Source organism: Camelus bactrianus, chromosome 12 (genome assembly GCF_048773025.1).
Source record: "Camelus bactrianus isolate YW-2024 breed Bactrian camel chromosome 12, ASM4877302v1, whole genome shotgun sequence".
Classification (NCBI taxonomy): domain Eukaryota; kingdom Metazoa; phylum Chordata; class Mammalia; order Artiodactyla; family Camelidae; genus Camelus; species Camelus bactrianus.
Genome location: NC_133550.1, coordinates 62,154,752 through 62,170,618, shown reverse-complemented (window position 1 = coordinate 62,170,618; position 15,867 = coordinate 62,154,752). Strand labels below are relative to the sequence as shown.

At 53.6% G+C, this 15,867-nt stretch overlaps 1 protein-coding gene across 2 annotated transcripts; it reads right to left on the bottom strand.

The window, feature by feature from the left end:
• Positions 1 to 864: 864 nt before the first annotated feature.
• Positions 865 to 6,179, bottom strand: LOC123618374 (DNA dC->dU-editing enzyme APOBEC-3G). 2 transcript variants are annotated; one of them, XM_074375573.1, is made up of 5 exons: positions 6,060 to 6,179; positions 3,613 to 3,757; positions 1,990 to 2,269; positions 1,448 to 1,563; positions 865 to 1,199 (listed from the first exon to the last, which is right to left on the bottom strand). In XM_074375573.1, exons 2-5 carry the CDS (start codon positions 3,748 to 3,750, stop codon positions 1,185 to 1,187), a joined length of 549 nt encoding a protein of 182 aa, XP_074231674.1. In that variant the 5' UTR covers positions 3,751 to 3,757; positions 6,060 to 6,179; the 3' UTR covers positions 865 to 1,184. The 2 variants fall into 2 exon arrangements, with proteins under 2 accessions (XP_074231674.1, XP_045376604.1); XM_045520648.2 differs by lacking the exon at positions 6,060 to 6,179 and adding an exon at positions 4,080 to 4,285.
• Positions 6,180 to 15,867: the final 9,688 nt, after the last annotated feature.

Genomic DNA, 15,867 nt, shown 5'->3' with positions numbered 1-15,867 from the left:
CTGTCCTTAGGTTCCTCCCTGCCCCTTGTCCTGCCACCGTTGGCCCTCGGCCCTGGTTTGTTCCTCTCCCGTCCCTCTCCCCTTCCCCTTCATCACCTTGTTCTGTCAGTCTTTCCCTCTAGGGCACCAGCCCTCCCAGACTAAGTTCCTTCCACCCTCCTTGGCCATCGTCATCGTCTGTCCCTTATTCTCTATCCCTCCAGGTCCCAAACTAAATGATTCTGCTCCCAGCCCCTTACAACCATTGTGTAAGGTTGTCACAGAGTTTGGGCCCCTGACGTGAGCAGAAGTCTATGAGGAGAGACCTGGGGAGACTTCATTTTCTGGACGCCTTGTTCAGGACAACCAGCTTCCAGGAACTGACTGGGCTCAGTTCAGTTTCCACAGAATCCATGGCAGGAGAGAAACCTAGTGCCTGGTATGGGTCCTGCTTGCGCCCACATCCACAGGGGCCAGTTCATCACCTGTGCAGGAGAGCCCCTCCCTCCAGCTTCCTCTCCAGGGCAGTAGAACTAGAACTGGCGTAGGGACTGGAGTAATTCCTGGCTGTTAACCTAACTGCAAATTTGAAGGTTCCCTTCCAGTATTTAGACTCATTCTTTCTTTTACTGCATGGCCTGTCATTTCAGAAACAGTGCTGCTAGCAGTATGATAGGTTGTCAATGACTGTAGATTTTTAACCTAGATTCCCCTCCTATAAGGTTTAGCTGATTTTTACTCACACCAGCAGCAATTAGTGTGACCACGGGACCCATGAATCAGATCCACTACAAAAGAGAAAGGTGTGTCTGCACGTTTGCAAATTTTAATAAACCGTTTGGACTTAGTGATACATTTATTGAGAAAAAAAAAGTTGGTGCAAGGTTCTTAATATTTCATTTTATTGCTTTAGATTTAAAATCAATTAAAATATTTATTTCTCTAAAAATCAAAAAATATTCTGATAGTATTGAATGGAATCTTACTGATGGATATTTGGAACATAACAGGTTTGAATGAAAAGTAAATCCATTCAGATTTTTTTTTTTATACCATTTCTTTTGAGCCATTTGCCTTTCGCTGGGTTCTTTGGATCAATCTGGAGATGGTGGCAAATGACATGTTTATATTTCTTGGAAGATAGTGTTTTGTTCTGCTGTTCAACAGAGGTCTCCTGCCTTCTTTAGAGAGACTAAGTCCATCCTTCAGTTTTGCCGAGTCTAGGACGAGAAGGTGGAGTGAATGGAGCAGGGAGAGAGACAGTTGGAAGATGAAACCCAGAGGAGGTCTGGGGACAATTACAAAGATGGGGAAGGAAGGAGGGACCCAAGGTGAGAAAGCAGAGGGGCCGTGTGGGGAGGGAAGGGAAGGAAGGGATGGAGGTGGCACCCTAGGAGGGAGCAGGTCACCCAAAGGAGGCTCTGAGAGGAGGAAAAGGCCCAGGGAAGCAGCGGGGAAGAACCCTCACCTGGAGAATGGCCTGTAGCTCCTTACTTAGGCCTTGACTGTTTATATCCAGCTCATCCCAGGGCTGAAAAGGTCTTCCCTGGTGGTCCACGAAGGTCTCCCAGCAATGCCTGAACTCTGAAATGGAACAGGGGAGTTAAGGTGAGCTCCGGCTGTCGGGGGGGTGGGGGGCGGCACAGCGCTGAATGACTCTTCGGGATGGACTTTCCCCATCATAATTTCACTGCCTCCTTTCTCTTTCCTCCTAGGGACTTAAATTCTTCTCTTGCAACTATAGCCTGAACCAGCCCCATCTTCCTTCTTTCTGGAAGCCCCCTAGTCCCTCTTGCATATCCACCCACCCCCTCTCTGCCCTCCCCCAACCACTTCTGCTACCCTGAACTCTCTTCCCATAGACTCCACTGTCCTTCCAAAGTCTAGCATCACCTCTCAGGCAGCACACAAAGGCTTCTTGCTTCTCCGCCAAGGCTTCCCATCCAGCCCACCCCTTTCTAGCAACTTCCCACAGGCCTCCCCCTGCCACTGCCCTGCCCCTGTGCTGACCCTTAAAGGTCATGATGGCGATTTGGGCCCCAGCCTCCTGCAGTGTGCGCAGCCCTGCCTCATAATCGTTAAGGCTATAGATGCGGGAGGCGAAGATACACAGGCTCACGTGGCTGTTCTCCTTCAGGAATTCAGCCAGTTCCCGGGCACAGGTACCACAGGGGGTCCAGGAGATGAAACAGGTGAGCCTGCAGTGCAGCTTCCGGTCCAGCTTCCAAGAACGGATCCGCCCCAGGAGGTACAGCTCCACGTGGCAGGGCAGCCCAGGTTGGTCAGTACCCTAGCACAGAAGAGGAAGAAAAGTGTCCTGTCCTTTGCTGTGAACAGGGTTGGGAGAAGGTAGGGCCAAGGAAGGCACTGGCCTCCAGCACAGAATTAGAGCGGGGGCAAGCCTCAGCACCAAGTGAATGATATTTCAGCGCAGGATTTGCATGATCCATAGTAACACAAAACTCCATGAGAAACCCAGTATCAGTGTTTTACAAGGGGCCAGGTCAGCAGTGATGACTTGTTGTTGGACCTTGGCTCCCTATGGCTCTGCACAGCACTGAAACTGATCAGTCTTCATGTAAATGTTGATACTTCTTTCATCATAGAATTGCATTTATATTGATTTTTAAACTATTGTATTAAAATATGACTCATCTTGATCACTGAGTTTTCTTGAGTCCCTTTTACCTTTCGCCCGAGGTAGGGCCTTCAGGAGCCTCACGTGGTGCAGCCCTGCGGGGAGGAGGTGAAGAGCTGGCGGGAGGCGGACATTGACCTGCTGCCATAAAAGTGGCTGCTTCCTCCCTGGAGGGATCCACCCTGCTCTCCATTTACTCCCCTCCCTCACCCCACAAGTGCAGCAAAACTTCAACGAGCTTCTACTCTGAGCCTCACCCTGTGCTGAGCTGAAGGATGATACAGACTCTGGCCAAAAGGGCTCACTGTGCAGGGAGGAAAGGGGTGAAGGGTGCCAAGGGTTTGCTGGGGCTCGTAGGATTATGGAGATTTGTCCAAACAGCAGAGGGAAAGACTTTCAACCAGGAACTGGGAACAAGTCAGGCCAACTGTGCTAGTGCAGAGACCTTGGGTGGGAGTGATGGGTGGCAGGGTGCCGAGGGGCATCCCTGGGCCAAGTGCAGCTGGCGGTGGGGTTGTGGGCACCAGCGCCCTTGTCAGGATCTCTCAAGCAGTGGGCGGGGTTCCTGCAAGGCCCGTCCAAGCCTGTAGTGACTGGAGGGGGCACTGACGGAGAACTGGGGCTCTCTGGTCAGAGGCTGTCCAGGAGGAATCCAGGGAAGAGCCTGGCCCCTTGTCCAGATACCTTTTCCTCTTTCCCCACCTCTCCTCAGAAGCACAGCAGATAGAGAGTGGCCAAGCCCTGGAGCCTGGGGAGACCCTGGGCTGGAGATGCCAGGCCCCAGGTTGCTGTGGCTGGCTTCTGACATGTGGTCTGGAAGCCAGTGGTCACAGCAGAAACAGTCCCCACCAGACGTCAGGAGAGCAGTGGTAGCAGCTGTAGGGACCAAAGTTGAGAGGGCTTGTGGGACACCCCGTGTCCCACTGACAACCCTCCACCCTGAATGTCCCATGATAGGGAGGCCCTGCCTGTCTCGGAGGGGTTGGACTGGCTACCTTGTTGCACAGGAAGCCCTTGTCCTCGTCTGGAGGGATCCCAGAATCACCATGTAGGATCTCCACCTCATAGCACAGGTAGGTCTTGTGAGTCCTTTTATGATTTGAGAAGTTGTGGGTGAAGGTGTGTTCATCCATCAGGCACCTGCAGACAAAGGTGAGAGAAGCCTGAAGACACAGGGCTCTTCCTGGGACCACTCATTGCTCCTCCCCTCCACCCCACACCCCTTCCTCCTGTACCCCACATCTCTGCTGAAGCCAACAGGCCTCCCTCTCTGACTCCTCCTGGGGGCTCTGGGGGAAGTCAGCGCATCCTTTTGTCAGGGTCTCCCCAGGACCAATGCAGGGCACTCAGAGCCTTGATGAGGGCCTGTCCCTCTGCCTGGAATAGAACTGGGTCACAGCCTCTCGTCACCATCCCACCCCTGTCCTGGCTCCCACTGCTCCATTCCCCTGTGGTGTGGTACCTGGCCCTGGGCGCTGTGCTGGCCTCCATGTGTCCACCCTTCACTGTCCTTGACTCTGGGTCCTCCCCTCCTGTGCCTAGTCACAGACTGTCTCCTCGTCCCTGAGTCTCTTCTAGCATCAGAAGCCTTATATATCATCAGAGCACAGGAAAGTGCTGTGTCAGCAGAATTGGGCCTCACCCCTTCCTGAAAGCAGACCACTCATGCCACCCATGTGTGTGTGTTGCAGAAGAAGGAACTTCTCTGCCCAGATGTGACACCCTATGACCTCACAGACAAGTTCAGGTTTTACTTCCCCTTTTCTGACAAAGGCCCTCCCTGGACGCCACCAGGACTGACCATGGGTGGGCCAGTGAGGTCTGGGAGGGTGCGGTCATCTGGGCAACAGGGACCAGCAAGGCAGGCAGTGGGGGGACAGACAAAAGGACAGGTGTCCATACCCTGGAGGAAGGCCTGGGCACAGCCCCCCAGAGGACAAGCTCCAGGACAGCCCATCGCTGAGTCTCCCACAGCAGCCGGCACGGGCCGTGGCCTGACCCAGGCTCCCTGGGGCCTGCTGGGCTGCTGGACCTGCCGGGTACCCAGCAGGGAGGGAGAATCTGGTCTCACAGGCAGGCCGCCACCTTCATCCTTGGTGAAGGGCAGGGAAGGGGGCACACATGGGCTGAGCTCTCCTTCGGAGCCCCCATGTAAGGCCAGCAAACTGGACATGGAGCATTTTCTCCCATGACACAAGGAGAAAAGAACAGCTCTGGAGGGACTGGGCTTGGCCGGGACCGCACAGGGACAGATGGTTATGGGATGTCCTCCCGCCTGAGAAAGCATGGCCACCTGTGCTCTTCCTGTCCTGTGCAGGCCTGAGGAATGTGGGGACTGTGTGTTCCACCCCAAGGGTGACCGTGGCCCTAGCTGGCCCTGTCTGTCCCTGAGAGGCTGTCCTCTGTCCCACTGACTCCCCATCCTAGGCTCCTCTTAGAGCCCCCTGTCCTGGCCCAGGGCTCCCTCCCAGGGGAGCTGGGCTACCCCAAGGTCCCACCCTGGCTGCCCACACTGAGAACCAGGCCGCTCACCACTCACATCCTGAGGGCGGAAACCTCGGCACAGTGTCCCCCTCCTTCTCAGGTGAGTGCCCCTCCTCATGGAGGGTGCCCTCCACCCCTGCCCTCACCCCTGCACTGAGGCCCCTCCCATCCCCTCTGTCCTCTAGACCTGGTCCCTTGAGAGCAGGCATTGTCCCCCAAGTGGTGACTCAGCACCCATTTTTGTCACAGGTGGCTTCTGGGTGAGAATGGACCTGGAGTGTGGTGTGTCCTGACTGGTGCCCACACTTTCTGGGTCACAGTCTGCACACAGGGCAGACCCTGCACACCCAGTGGTTTCCAGTCCTCTGGAGCTGGAGATGATTTCTCTACAAGGATCGGGGTTGCAGAGACCAGGCTGGGGTCCCTGACTATTTCCCCAACACCATCCCCCAGCTGTTGCATTCCAGGGAGGGAGAATGAGGTCCTAATCCAGACCAAGCTCTCCTCTGGCACCCCTAAAGTCTCCTCCAGTCACTCAACCCACTAAGTGCTTCTGGCTCCCTGGTGCCCCATAGGTTTCTGAGGGAGGGTCTCTGGTGCATGAAGCCTGGTGCTGGGGGCAGAGGGTGACCCTGAGTCCAGGGCTCCTCCTAAGCCCTGGTGCCCTGAGGGACCCTCCCCTCCAAGGGCTGAGCCTTCAGGCCTGTCCCGCCCCTTCCTAGATGGCTCCAGCAGCCAGCACACCAGCGTCTCACCGGGCTCAGCTCCCCATCACCTGCCCCTCCAGGATGTGCAGAGCATCTTGTGGGGAGACCAAGGGGCTCCATTGTAGGGAGAGTACTTGGCTCCCGCATCCCCAGGGGAGGTCTCCCCACCAGTCTACCACCTCCGCCAATAGCTCTGAGGTCTCCTCTCCTGGAATGTTCTCCAACATCCCTTCCTTCCCTGCTCCTCATACCCCAGTCTGGCCAGTCACCCCTGGACATTCTGGTCCAGCTGAGGGCCGCTTGCTCCTCTCCAATGCAGATGAGCTGACCAAGCGTATCTCCACATCTAGGGAGGCCGTGTTGCTGTGACTAACCAGCACACAAGCAGCTAAGAGAATCCACCTTCTGTAAATATTAGAGGGATGTCACATGTTACAGTGTTTGACTTTCTCCCAAATGTTTCATGTTATGAGTCACCTGAGTCACAGGGAGAAGGGCCAGGAGGTTGAAAAGCTGCCAACTCAGGCCTGGGTGGTCCTCACCCCTCTTTTCTCCTCCCCTTACCCTTCTCATTCCTCCCAGCATCCTCCCACACGCTCCCAGACACCCACACACCCCATCGCGGTCTTCCTGACGCCAGGGGGGACGTGGTTTTGTAAAGGCATCAACAGAGCATAGTGATGAACTCAGTCCAAAAGCAGCACTCGACACCACTCACGTGATGATGAGATGAAAATGTGCCGCTCAGTCCATGAGGTAAGAAGAAAGAAGAAAAGAAATCCCATCCTTTCTGGGGAATGACAGCCCCTCCCCCATGTCCACCTCTGTCACATGGAGTGAAAATGTGAAAAAATTCCTACGTCCTGCTGGAATTTTCCACCAAAGTCTGGGAAGGTCCCAGAAAAGAAGGAAGGACCCAGGTCGCCCCACGAGAGAGAAAGTTGTGTGAGAGGGGAGTGGTCCCCTGAGCAGGTGCAGGCTGTGCCAGGATTTGTCCCTTTCCCTTGTCAGGAAAACTGGGAACAGGTAGGGTGCCCCAGGGGGGAGCCCATACTGGAGTCAGAGAGACAGAATGGGCCAAAGGGAGGGGACAGGGCCACTCAGCCCAAGTGCCTCGGGACTGGAATAAATGGTCTTGTCAGTTTCTGGAGTTCGGGCCAGACTGCTCCATGCATGGTCCCAGCTCTGCCCTCCTGTGGGTGCCCCTCCCTCCCTAGAGGAGGATGTAGGACAGGCTGCCTGTGCCTAGCCCAGGTCCCAGCAGTGTCCCCAGGCTGTGTCACATCCCCTCTCCAGCACCTCAGGGCCCCCGTGTCATGGGTGAAGCTCTGAAACCAGGGCCTGAGGAGATGGGCCCCTGGGGGGCTAGAGCCCTGGTGAGATGTGGGACCTGGGGAGATGGAGCCCTGGGAGTGGGGGCCCCAGGGAGATGGGGGCAGGTCTGCATGGAACCTGCCCTCCCCCAGCACAGAGTAGGGAACCCTACTCCCAGTGTAAGACCACCTATTCTCTACCTGGGTTGCCCCCTTTGCCCAGAGGGGCCACTTTGTGGATTTTTTTGGTCACTTGTTTCCAGGAATTGAGAGCAGCTGCTGTCAGAGCCCAGAAATAAAACCAAAGGAGCCTATTTGATGATAAGTTTCTTCCCGCAAACTGCTCTTGGGAGGTGTTACATCCTGTGATTTTAATCAGAGCTGAGGTAGTCTGGGTGTGTTTGGGGAACCCGAAAGTGTTTTTGTCCAGTCACTCTGTGTGTGTGTTCCTTGTGGGTCAGGGCTGTGGTTGGGTCTATTTGCTCAGGCACAGCTGTGTGCCAGGCCTAATCTTTGTCACATATGTGGTACCTGAGGTCCCACAGGACAGCTGGAGATGGGACCATCATCTGTAATCAAGCAAACAGCCACATGTCACAGGCAGGAAGAAGTGCAGAAGCCCCTGGGACAGACACAGCTGAGCCAGGCCCTGACCCCTCTGTGGCTCTGGCACTGTGGTCTCTGCTCCCAGAGCCTCTCGCTCCGGGGCTGCCAGCCTGTCCCCTCTGGCAGACGCTAAGGTCCGGGGTTTGCCCTGGGATGAGACTGATGCCTGGAGGTGGGCAGCCATCCAGGAGCCCAAGGAGACCAGCAGGAGGAGACAAGTGTGGAGATCTGAGCTGGGGGAGCAGAGGAGGGGGCCTGGATCCTGACAGCGTTGCTCACTTTATAGAATGAACATTTCTGTGTTGAAGAAGACACCATAAGAAAAGGGCCCGTGAGAGAACAGTCGGCTGGCGCAGAGCGGGCACCCAGGACACTCGTGCTGTTACCATCAGCTGACATCCCTCTCCTTCTGAGAGCCTGGGACAGAAGTCGGATCCTGCTTTCCAACCTCGACTGAGACCTCACCCCCCAGAGTCTTTGCAAGTTGTTAAATTTGTACACACACTGAGCACCTACTGTATGCACAGCAGAGGAAGCTGACATGGACCCAGAAATCGATCCAGAAGACCACCAGCAAGACCACCCTCCCAGAACAGAGCCACACCCTCACTGGCCCAGAACTCAGTGAGGTGACAGCCACCACTGTCCGGAACAACATCAGGTTGTCAGAGCCTGAGTAAAAGAAACAGCCTCTGGACACTTTCCTCAGAGGACTCAAGTGGGCGTGAGAGCGCCTGGGCCGGGGTGGTGGTCAGACTTGTCCCAGAAGCAAAGGAAGCCAGGTGTGCTGGCTTTTCTCTCCCTGACCATCTGTGTCTCTCTCGAGCAGGTGAACCCTGGTGAAGTGAATAATAGCAATAATATGAGCCAACTGTCCAGTGTTTACACTGTGCTGAGGGTCACGGGCTGGTGGGTGGCAGAGTCACAGAGGAGGGGCCTGGAACACACCCTGGTAGTGGGAGCGGAGCAGGATCCCGAGCAGGGGGGTCCCAAGTCGGGAGAATGTCCCAGAATAGAAAAGAGAGAGGGACCCCAGTGTGCGCCCTGTCTCAGCCGACACCTGCTCCTCCGTGCTGTGGGGAGGCTAAACCTCTTGCCTCCATCTCTGAACTGTGACCCCTGATGTGATTACATCAGGTGGCTCTCTCCTCAGGATGTCCTGGGACTGCAGAAACCACAAAAATGACAAAAAAAAAAAAAAGGACAGGCCTTGCACACAGCTTGTCTGGGCAGAGAGGGCCAGCCATGCCCAGCCCAAACACAGCACACGTAATCGCACACTAAGGGAACTGGCAAAAAGAAGCCTCCTCAGGATTCCCAGACACACCCAGACTATCTCAGCTGTGACCAACATCAGAGGATGTCGACACTTCTCAAGTGCGGTTTGTGGGAGGAAATTCACCAAACCCGCTCCTTTGGTTTTGATTTCTGGGCTCTGACAGCAGCCACCCCTGGATTCCTGGAGGCAAGTGGCCAAAAGGTCCACAAGTTGTCCCTCTGGACAAAGCGGGCAACCCAGGTAGAGAGCAGGCAGTCTTACCCTAGGAGAAGGGTCCCCTGCTCTGTGCTGGGGGAGCAGGTTCCAGCAGACCTGCCCCCCGTCACCCCAGGGCCCCCACTCTCAGGCCCTGGTCTCAGAATTTCTGAGACCACCCTGTCCTAGTAAGTGATTCTCAGGGACCCCAGTCCAGTTTCTGCAAACCCGATCCTTGTAGAGAAATCATCTCCAGCTCCAGAGGACTGGAAACCACTGGATGTGCAGGGTCTGCCCTGTGTGCAGACTGTGACCCAGAAAGTGTGGGCACCAGTCAGGACACACCACACTCCAGGTCCATTCTCACCCAGAAGCCACCTGTGACAAAAATGGGTGCTGAGTCACCACTTGGGGGACAATGCCTGCTCTCAAGGGACCAGGTCTAGAGGACAGAGGGGATGGGAGGGGCCTCAGTGCAGGGGTGAGGGCAGGGGTGGAGGGCACCCTCCATGAGGAGGGGCACTCACCTGAGAAGGAGGGGGACACTGTGCCGAGGTTTCCGCCCTCAGGATGTGAGTGGTGAGCGGCCTGGTTCTCAGTGTGGGCAGCCAGGGTGGGACCTTGGGGTAGCCCAGCTCCCCTGGGAGGGAGCCCTGGGCCAGGACAGGGGGCTCTAAGAGGAGCCTAGGATGGGGAGTCAGTGGGACAGAGGACAGCCTCTCAGGGACAGACAGGGCCAGCTAGGGCCACGGTCACCCTTGGGGTGGAACACACAGTCCCCACATTCCTCAGGCCTGCACAGGACAGGAAGAGCACAGGTGGCCATGCTTTCTCAGGCGGGAGGACATCCCATAACCATCTGTCCCTGTGCGGTCCCGGCCAAGCCCAGTCCCTCCAGAGCTGTTCTTTTCTCCTTGTGTCATGGGAGAAAATGCTCCACGTCCAGTTTGCTGGCCTTACATGGGGGCTCCGAAGGAGAGCTCAGCCCATGTGTGCCCCCTTCCCTGCCCTTCACCAAGGATGAAGGTGGCGGCCTGCCTGTGAGACCAGATTCTCCCTCCCTGCTGGGTACCCGGCAGGTCCAGCAGCCCAGCAGGCCCCAGGGAGCCTGGGTCAGGCCACGGCCCGTGCCGGCTGCTGTGGGAGACTCAGCGATGGGCTGTCCTGGAGCTTGTCCTCTGGGGGGCTGTGCCCAGGCCTTCCTCCAGGGTATGGACACCTGTCCTTTTGTCTGTCCCCCCACTGCCTGCCTTGCTGGTCCCTGTTGCCCAGATGACCGCACCCTCCCAGACCTCACTGGCCCACCCATGGTCAGTCCTGGTGGCATCCAGGGAGGGCCTCTGTCAGAATAGGGAAAGCAAAACCTATTCATATTACAATTGGCAAAACTGAAAGGCAGAGGGGAGCTGCGGCTGACCGTGCGGGAGGGGCTGCTTGAGGCTGGTAACAATTTGTCCTTGTGGGTGGACGGCTGACTCAGGATGGACAGGTTGTTGGGGACAGTTTCCTCACTTCTCACAGCAGCACTAGCCTTCAGTGAGCATCAGATGAGCTCCACAGATGTAAGATGGAAGGAAAGAGGTCACATATAAAGGAGTTCATTCTGATTCCATCTATATGAAGTTCAAAACCAGGCAAAATCAATCCGTGGTAATCGAAGTCCTAATATGGGTTCCCTCTGGAGGGGGACAGCTGGGAGGGGACATAAGGGATTTCCCCATCTGGGATCCTGGAAATAACCCCACCTCAGTCTGGGCGGTGGTTATTACTACCTAGAAGCCAAAGATTTTACACTTAACTGCAAGTTACACCCCAATAAAAAAATTAAAGAAAAAAATTACAAAGCCTATATTTTTAACGAGGAGAAGGGTTTTCTAAAAGACATCAATATAATATCCCAAGTAAATTAATAGAAATGCAAAACAAGTACAAACAGAATCACCACAATTGCTCTTAGAGTTTTATTTTTTGAGAAAAATGGTTATTTATGTCCAAACTAAAGACGAAATGTGGTTGAAAGTGAAGAAATGAGGAAGTGAGGCGGCCCTTGCAATATACTAAAACCTAGAAAAGCTATAAAGCCACTGTCACCAAAAGAGTGTGGTGTGAGCCCGGACCAGAAGTAGAGATGAGGAAAACACTAGAAAGAAACACATCCAAGTGCATCTGGGAACGTAGTTAATGGCAAAGGCAAAGTGGCAATTCGGTGGCAGCAAGGTGGGCATCATTCATTTGATGTTGTCAACTGGATGAGAAATTCTTGTGACATCTCTGTCGTAAAGTGAGACTAACCCCTCTCCTGCACCGCTGCTCCTCTCGGACTGTCAGCCCCCAGCCCACCCCATCCCCAGACCGCGCTAGTGACCCCACCACCCCTTCCCTGAGCCAAGAGAAGCAGAAAGGCCCCCTCGCTTTGACCTTGCATCTAGATACCTGCCTCCCTCGGTACCCGCATTCATTCATCCAGCACAAATTTTACTGAGCAACTACGAGGTGCCACGTGCTCTTCTAAGGGCCGGATGTACGTTGAACTAAAGGGACAGAATTCCTGACTCCATGGTCCGCCTCGGTCTGTCCGCCCATTCAAAACCCAACCTTCCTTCTGTGATCAGGCTCACACCCTCTTTCTTCTGTGGTTTTCCACATCCTGACCATCACTGCTAGATCATTCCCTTCAGCAAATCGCAGGCTCAGGGATCTCCCACTTTAAGAACCAAAACTCTCCTTTGAGTCACAGCCCCCTCCATTCTCTTCACTCTTTCACAGAGAAAAATAGATGTAAATATATGGCTATCAAAAAGTTTTCTGCACGTTTGCTTCTACATGTTCTGTTCCCTGCTGCCTGTCTGCGTTCATCTCACGACATTCCCTGTCCCCACCACTCTAGGGAAACTGTTCTTGCCAAGACAACCCATGATCCCCGTGACAGACAGGGACATTTTTCAGTGCTCCTCCTGCCCCTCCACCTAGCAGCAAGTGACAAGGCTGAGGGCAGCCTCCTCCTAGAGACGCTCTCCTCTCCTGCTGTGGTGACACCCCAACGCATGGTTTTCCTCCTGCTTCTGCTCGCTTCCCAGCTCCTCTCTTCTTCTGGTTCTGGGTCCTCCCCTGTGCAACCCACTTTCTCCCCAGGAGACTCAACGTGCTCCCTGGGCACACAGCCCACATCTCCAGCCCTGGTGCTCCTCGAACTCAACACTCAGATACCCGCTTCCTGCTGGACAGCTGCCCTTGGTCATCTGATGGGCACTGTACACTTAACCTTCCCCGCAGAACTCTTTGTGGGCTATTTTCCCCCAAAGCATATGTTTCTCAGTCTCCCCAGCTCAATAAATCACATCACTGCTTACCCAGCGAGCAGTGAGCTTGTGCCCAAACCCAAGGGCATATCTTGATTCCTCTTTTTCCTAACATCGAGTCAATAACCAAGTCCTGCTAGTCAGTGTTACCTCCAAACTCACTGTTAATCTCCATCCTCACCCCCTCCACCGTCACCCCGCACCGGGCTGGTGGATGAAACTTCCAACCTCACCCTTCTTCCCTTCCTTCAGTGTCCTCAGAGGTGCTGGAGGGAGGCTTTGAACAGGAGTCAAGGCACCTCGATTCAACTTCCTTACCCCCCAAAACACATACCCAGAGTCTTGTACTTAATATAAAATCCAAACTCCTGCCTATGACTAGCTCTCACGACCTCCCTGCCCCCACACTTTGCTCCCCAGACACACTTCTCTTTTTTAGCTTCTCTCCTGCCTCAGGGCCTTTGGACTTGAGTTACCTCTGCCTAGAAAGCTCTTCCCCTAAGATTCTCCCAGGGCTTTTCCTCATCCTTTCTGTCTCGGTGCAGAAGGCACCTGCTCTGTGCACCCTGTTTAAAACAGCTCCCAACCACCCTGCTAGACTATTACAGCATTCTGGTTATCCGCCCCCAGCAACTACCTTGACCTGGAATTATCTTACCCATTCCCATGTTTTCTTATTTCCTTTCTGTCTTCCTCCACCGTGACATAATCCCTTGAGGTTTGGAGCCCCCTGCACCTTACTCAAGTTTGTATCCCCAGCGCCTCGGACCAAGCCTACCTTATAGGAGGTGCTCAGCTAATATTAGTCAAAAGAAGGAATGAAAAAACAAATGAATAACTAAAGTGATGGAAAAATGAAACGCAAATTATTTTTTCCTATGCAGAAGAGAGAAATTAGAGAGTGTTGGAGGACGGTTGGTGTTAAGAGAGACTCTAAACTTTCCCATGAGATATCGCTGTGTTACTTGTTTCATTAAGCAAGTACTTCATGAATCATGAAATGCTAATAAAGCCACTGCAGAAGAAAAGGTTCCAGGCTGACAGAGAGAGGGAGAGCCAGGTTCAGGCTGCCAGGGCCAAAGTCCACCAGGGCATCGAATACCACCTGTAAATACATGGCTGGGAGAAGGAATTCTGGACCAGAGCCAACTGTCAGAGCCCCACATCGGAAACAGAACAGCAAAGCACTGTTTCACCTAGTGTGACAGGATAAACCTCACTCCTGTTCCCAGGTTTTGTAAAGAAAAACAAAACAACACAGTGAAAGAAGACAAGGTGGTAGGAGATGAACCCCTGAAAACTGGACCCAAAATGATGATGAGTCAGGATTTGTTAGTTGTCCCAGCGAAGGGTTTTCAGTAAAACCCAGTCTGGGCTCTGGAGAGTGTTGCACGTTAGCATGTCCACCCCCGACCCTGCCCTCGTGGCCTCGTCCCTTGTGTGAGGAGAGGCAGGGAGCAGGAAGTTGCAAAGAAGGGAAAGTAGCGGTTATGAGTCCAAGGTGAGGCCCACGTCCCCTTGCCCCTCTCCAGGCAGTGTCGTCTTTTCTCTGCTTCCCAGGGCTTCCCGGTGGGTGAAGTTGGTTCCTTCCCAAGAGAGCCCCTCCTTTCCTCCTGGCCTCTCCCTGGGTCTTCTCCAGCACAGCTCGGGCCACTCACCCTCCCTCTGAGCCAGAAGTTGAAGAACAGAAGCCATGTTCACCTACAGACAGTGCTCCTCTTTTTTCTACCTCTTCGGATCTTTTCTATCAAGGTGAGTTTTGTTTCCACTTTTAACACCTCAAGGCCTGTGGACAGAGTTTTACCAACCTGTGCTTCTGGCTGCAGCAACAGAGAGGTGACATCAGCCCAGCCTCGCTGGCCCCTGGCCCCTTCAAAACCCGGTGTCAGCAAAAGTCCAATTTTGAGGGAATCCAGGAGAAGAGACAGGCCTGGCTTAGCACCAAATTCTATGCTTCATGGTTCTAAATTCTTTAAACTCCACACCCCAAGATGGCATGGTTTTCCCTTGTTATAATCTGTCTGGTCTGCTAAAACAAACTACCATTGACTGGATGGCTTATAAACAACATAAATTTATTTCTCACAGTTCTGGAAGCTGGAAGTCTGAGCTCAAGGGGCCAGCGTTGTTGGGTGAGACCCTCTTCTGGGTTGGAGAAAGCTGACTTCTCGTATCCCCACGTGGCAGAGAGTAGAGGGTAAGCAAGCTCTCTGGTGATTCTTTCAAGGGCACTAACCCTCATGACCTCATTTAATCTTAATTACCTCCCAAAGACTCAGTCTCCTAAAACTATAACATAGGGGGCAGGGGTGGTAGTAGGGTTTCAATGTACAAATTTTAGAGAAACAAACATTCAGTCTATAACCTCCTTCAAGATCACCAAGAGCTCCCAGGACCCTGACAACTCGGTGGCTTGAGCCTCGCCCCCTCTCCGCTGAAGTGCTGGGGAGGGGAGTGGGCAGGCAGGGTGTGAGGCTTGGGAGCCAAGGGGAAGTTTGTATCGCAGCTGCTGTGGCCACACAGGCCCAAGGTAAATGCCAAGAATTCCAGGGGTCCCCTAACCTACCCAGGTACCCTCTGACTCACCTGCTACTTAACTGCAGATAAAAAGGACAGAGGAAGGAGCACTTAGATCCCTAATGGACTCCCAAGGCTGATTTTCATAAGGCTGTGATTCGTGAATGTCCACTTCCTAGTTCAGAAAGATGAGGGAGGGTAGGACCCAGGAATGAACCAGGCGAAGGAGAAGAGGAAGGCACTGCAGACAAGGAGCAGAGCAGAGCAAAGATAGGGAAGCAACTGGAAGCAGGGAGCAGGAGGGGTGTGGTCAGCACTCAGCTCACTGATGCTGCTAGTAGGCGACCTTAGGGCCAAGAGGGGTGGGATGGGGCTGAGCTGGCAGCGAAGCCAGGACACAGAGGACTTTTTTTTTTAATGTGGGGAAATATACATAACATAAAATTTACCATTTTTAAGTGGACAAATCAGTGGTCTTAAATACATCCTGGTAGTTGTGCAACCAACACCACCAACCACCTCTACAATGTCTTCATCTTCCCAAACTGAAACTCTGTACTCGTTAAACACTAACTCTCCATACCCCCTTCCCCTCCAGTGGCAAAATGTTACCTGTTTACAAAATATGTCAGTTTCTACTTCATGGCTGCAAGTCTTAATTTACAATAACAAATTCTGTCCTGCTTTTTTTTTTCATTTGAAAGGACCTTAGGATTGCAAAGTTAGCTGCCCAATTTCATTCAGCCACCATGCAAAAAAAAAAAAAAAAAATGATAGTCCCAACACTGCAAATTTTGGAGGCTCGAGCTAGTTTATAGCAGTGTTGACTCTTTAAGCCTGAAATTTTTGG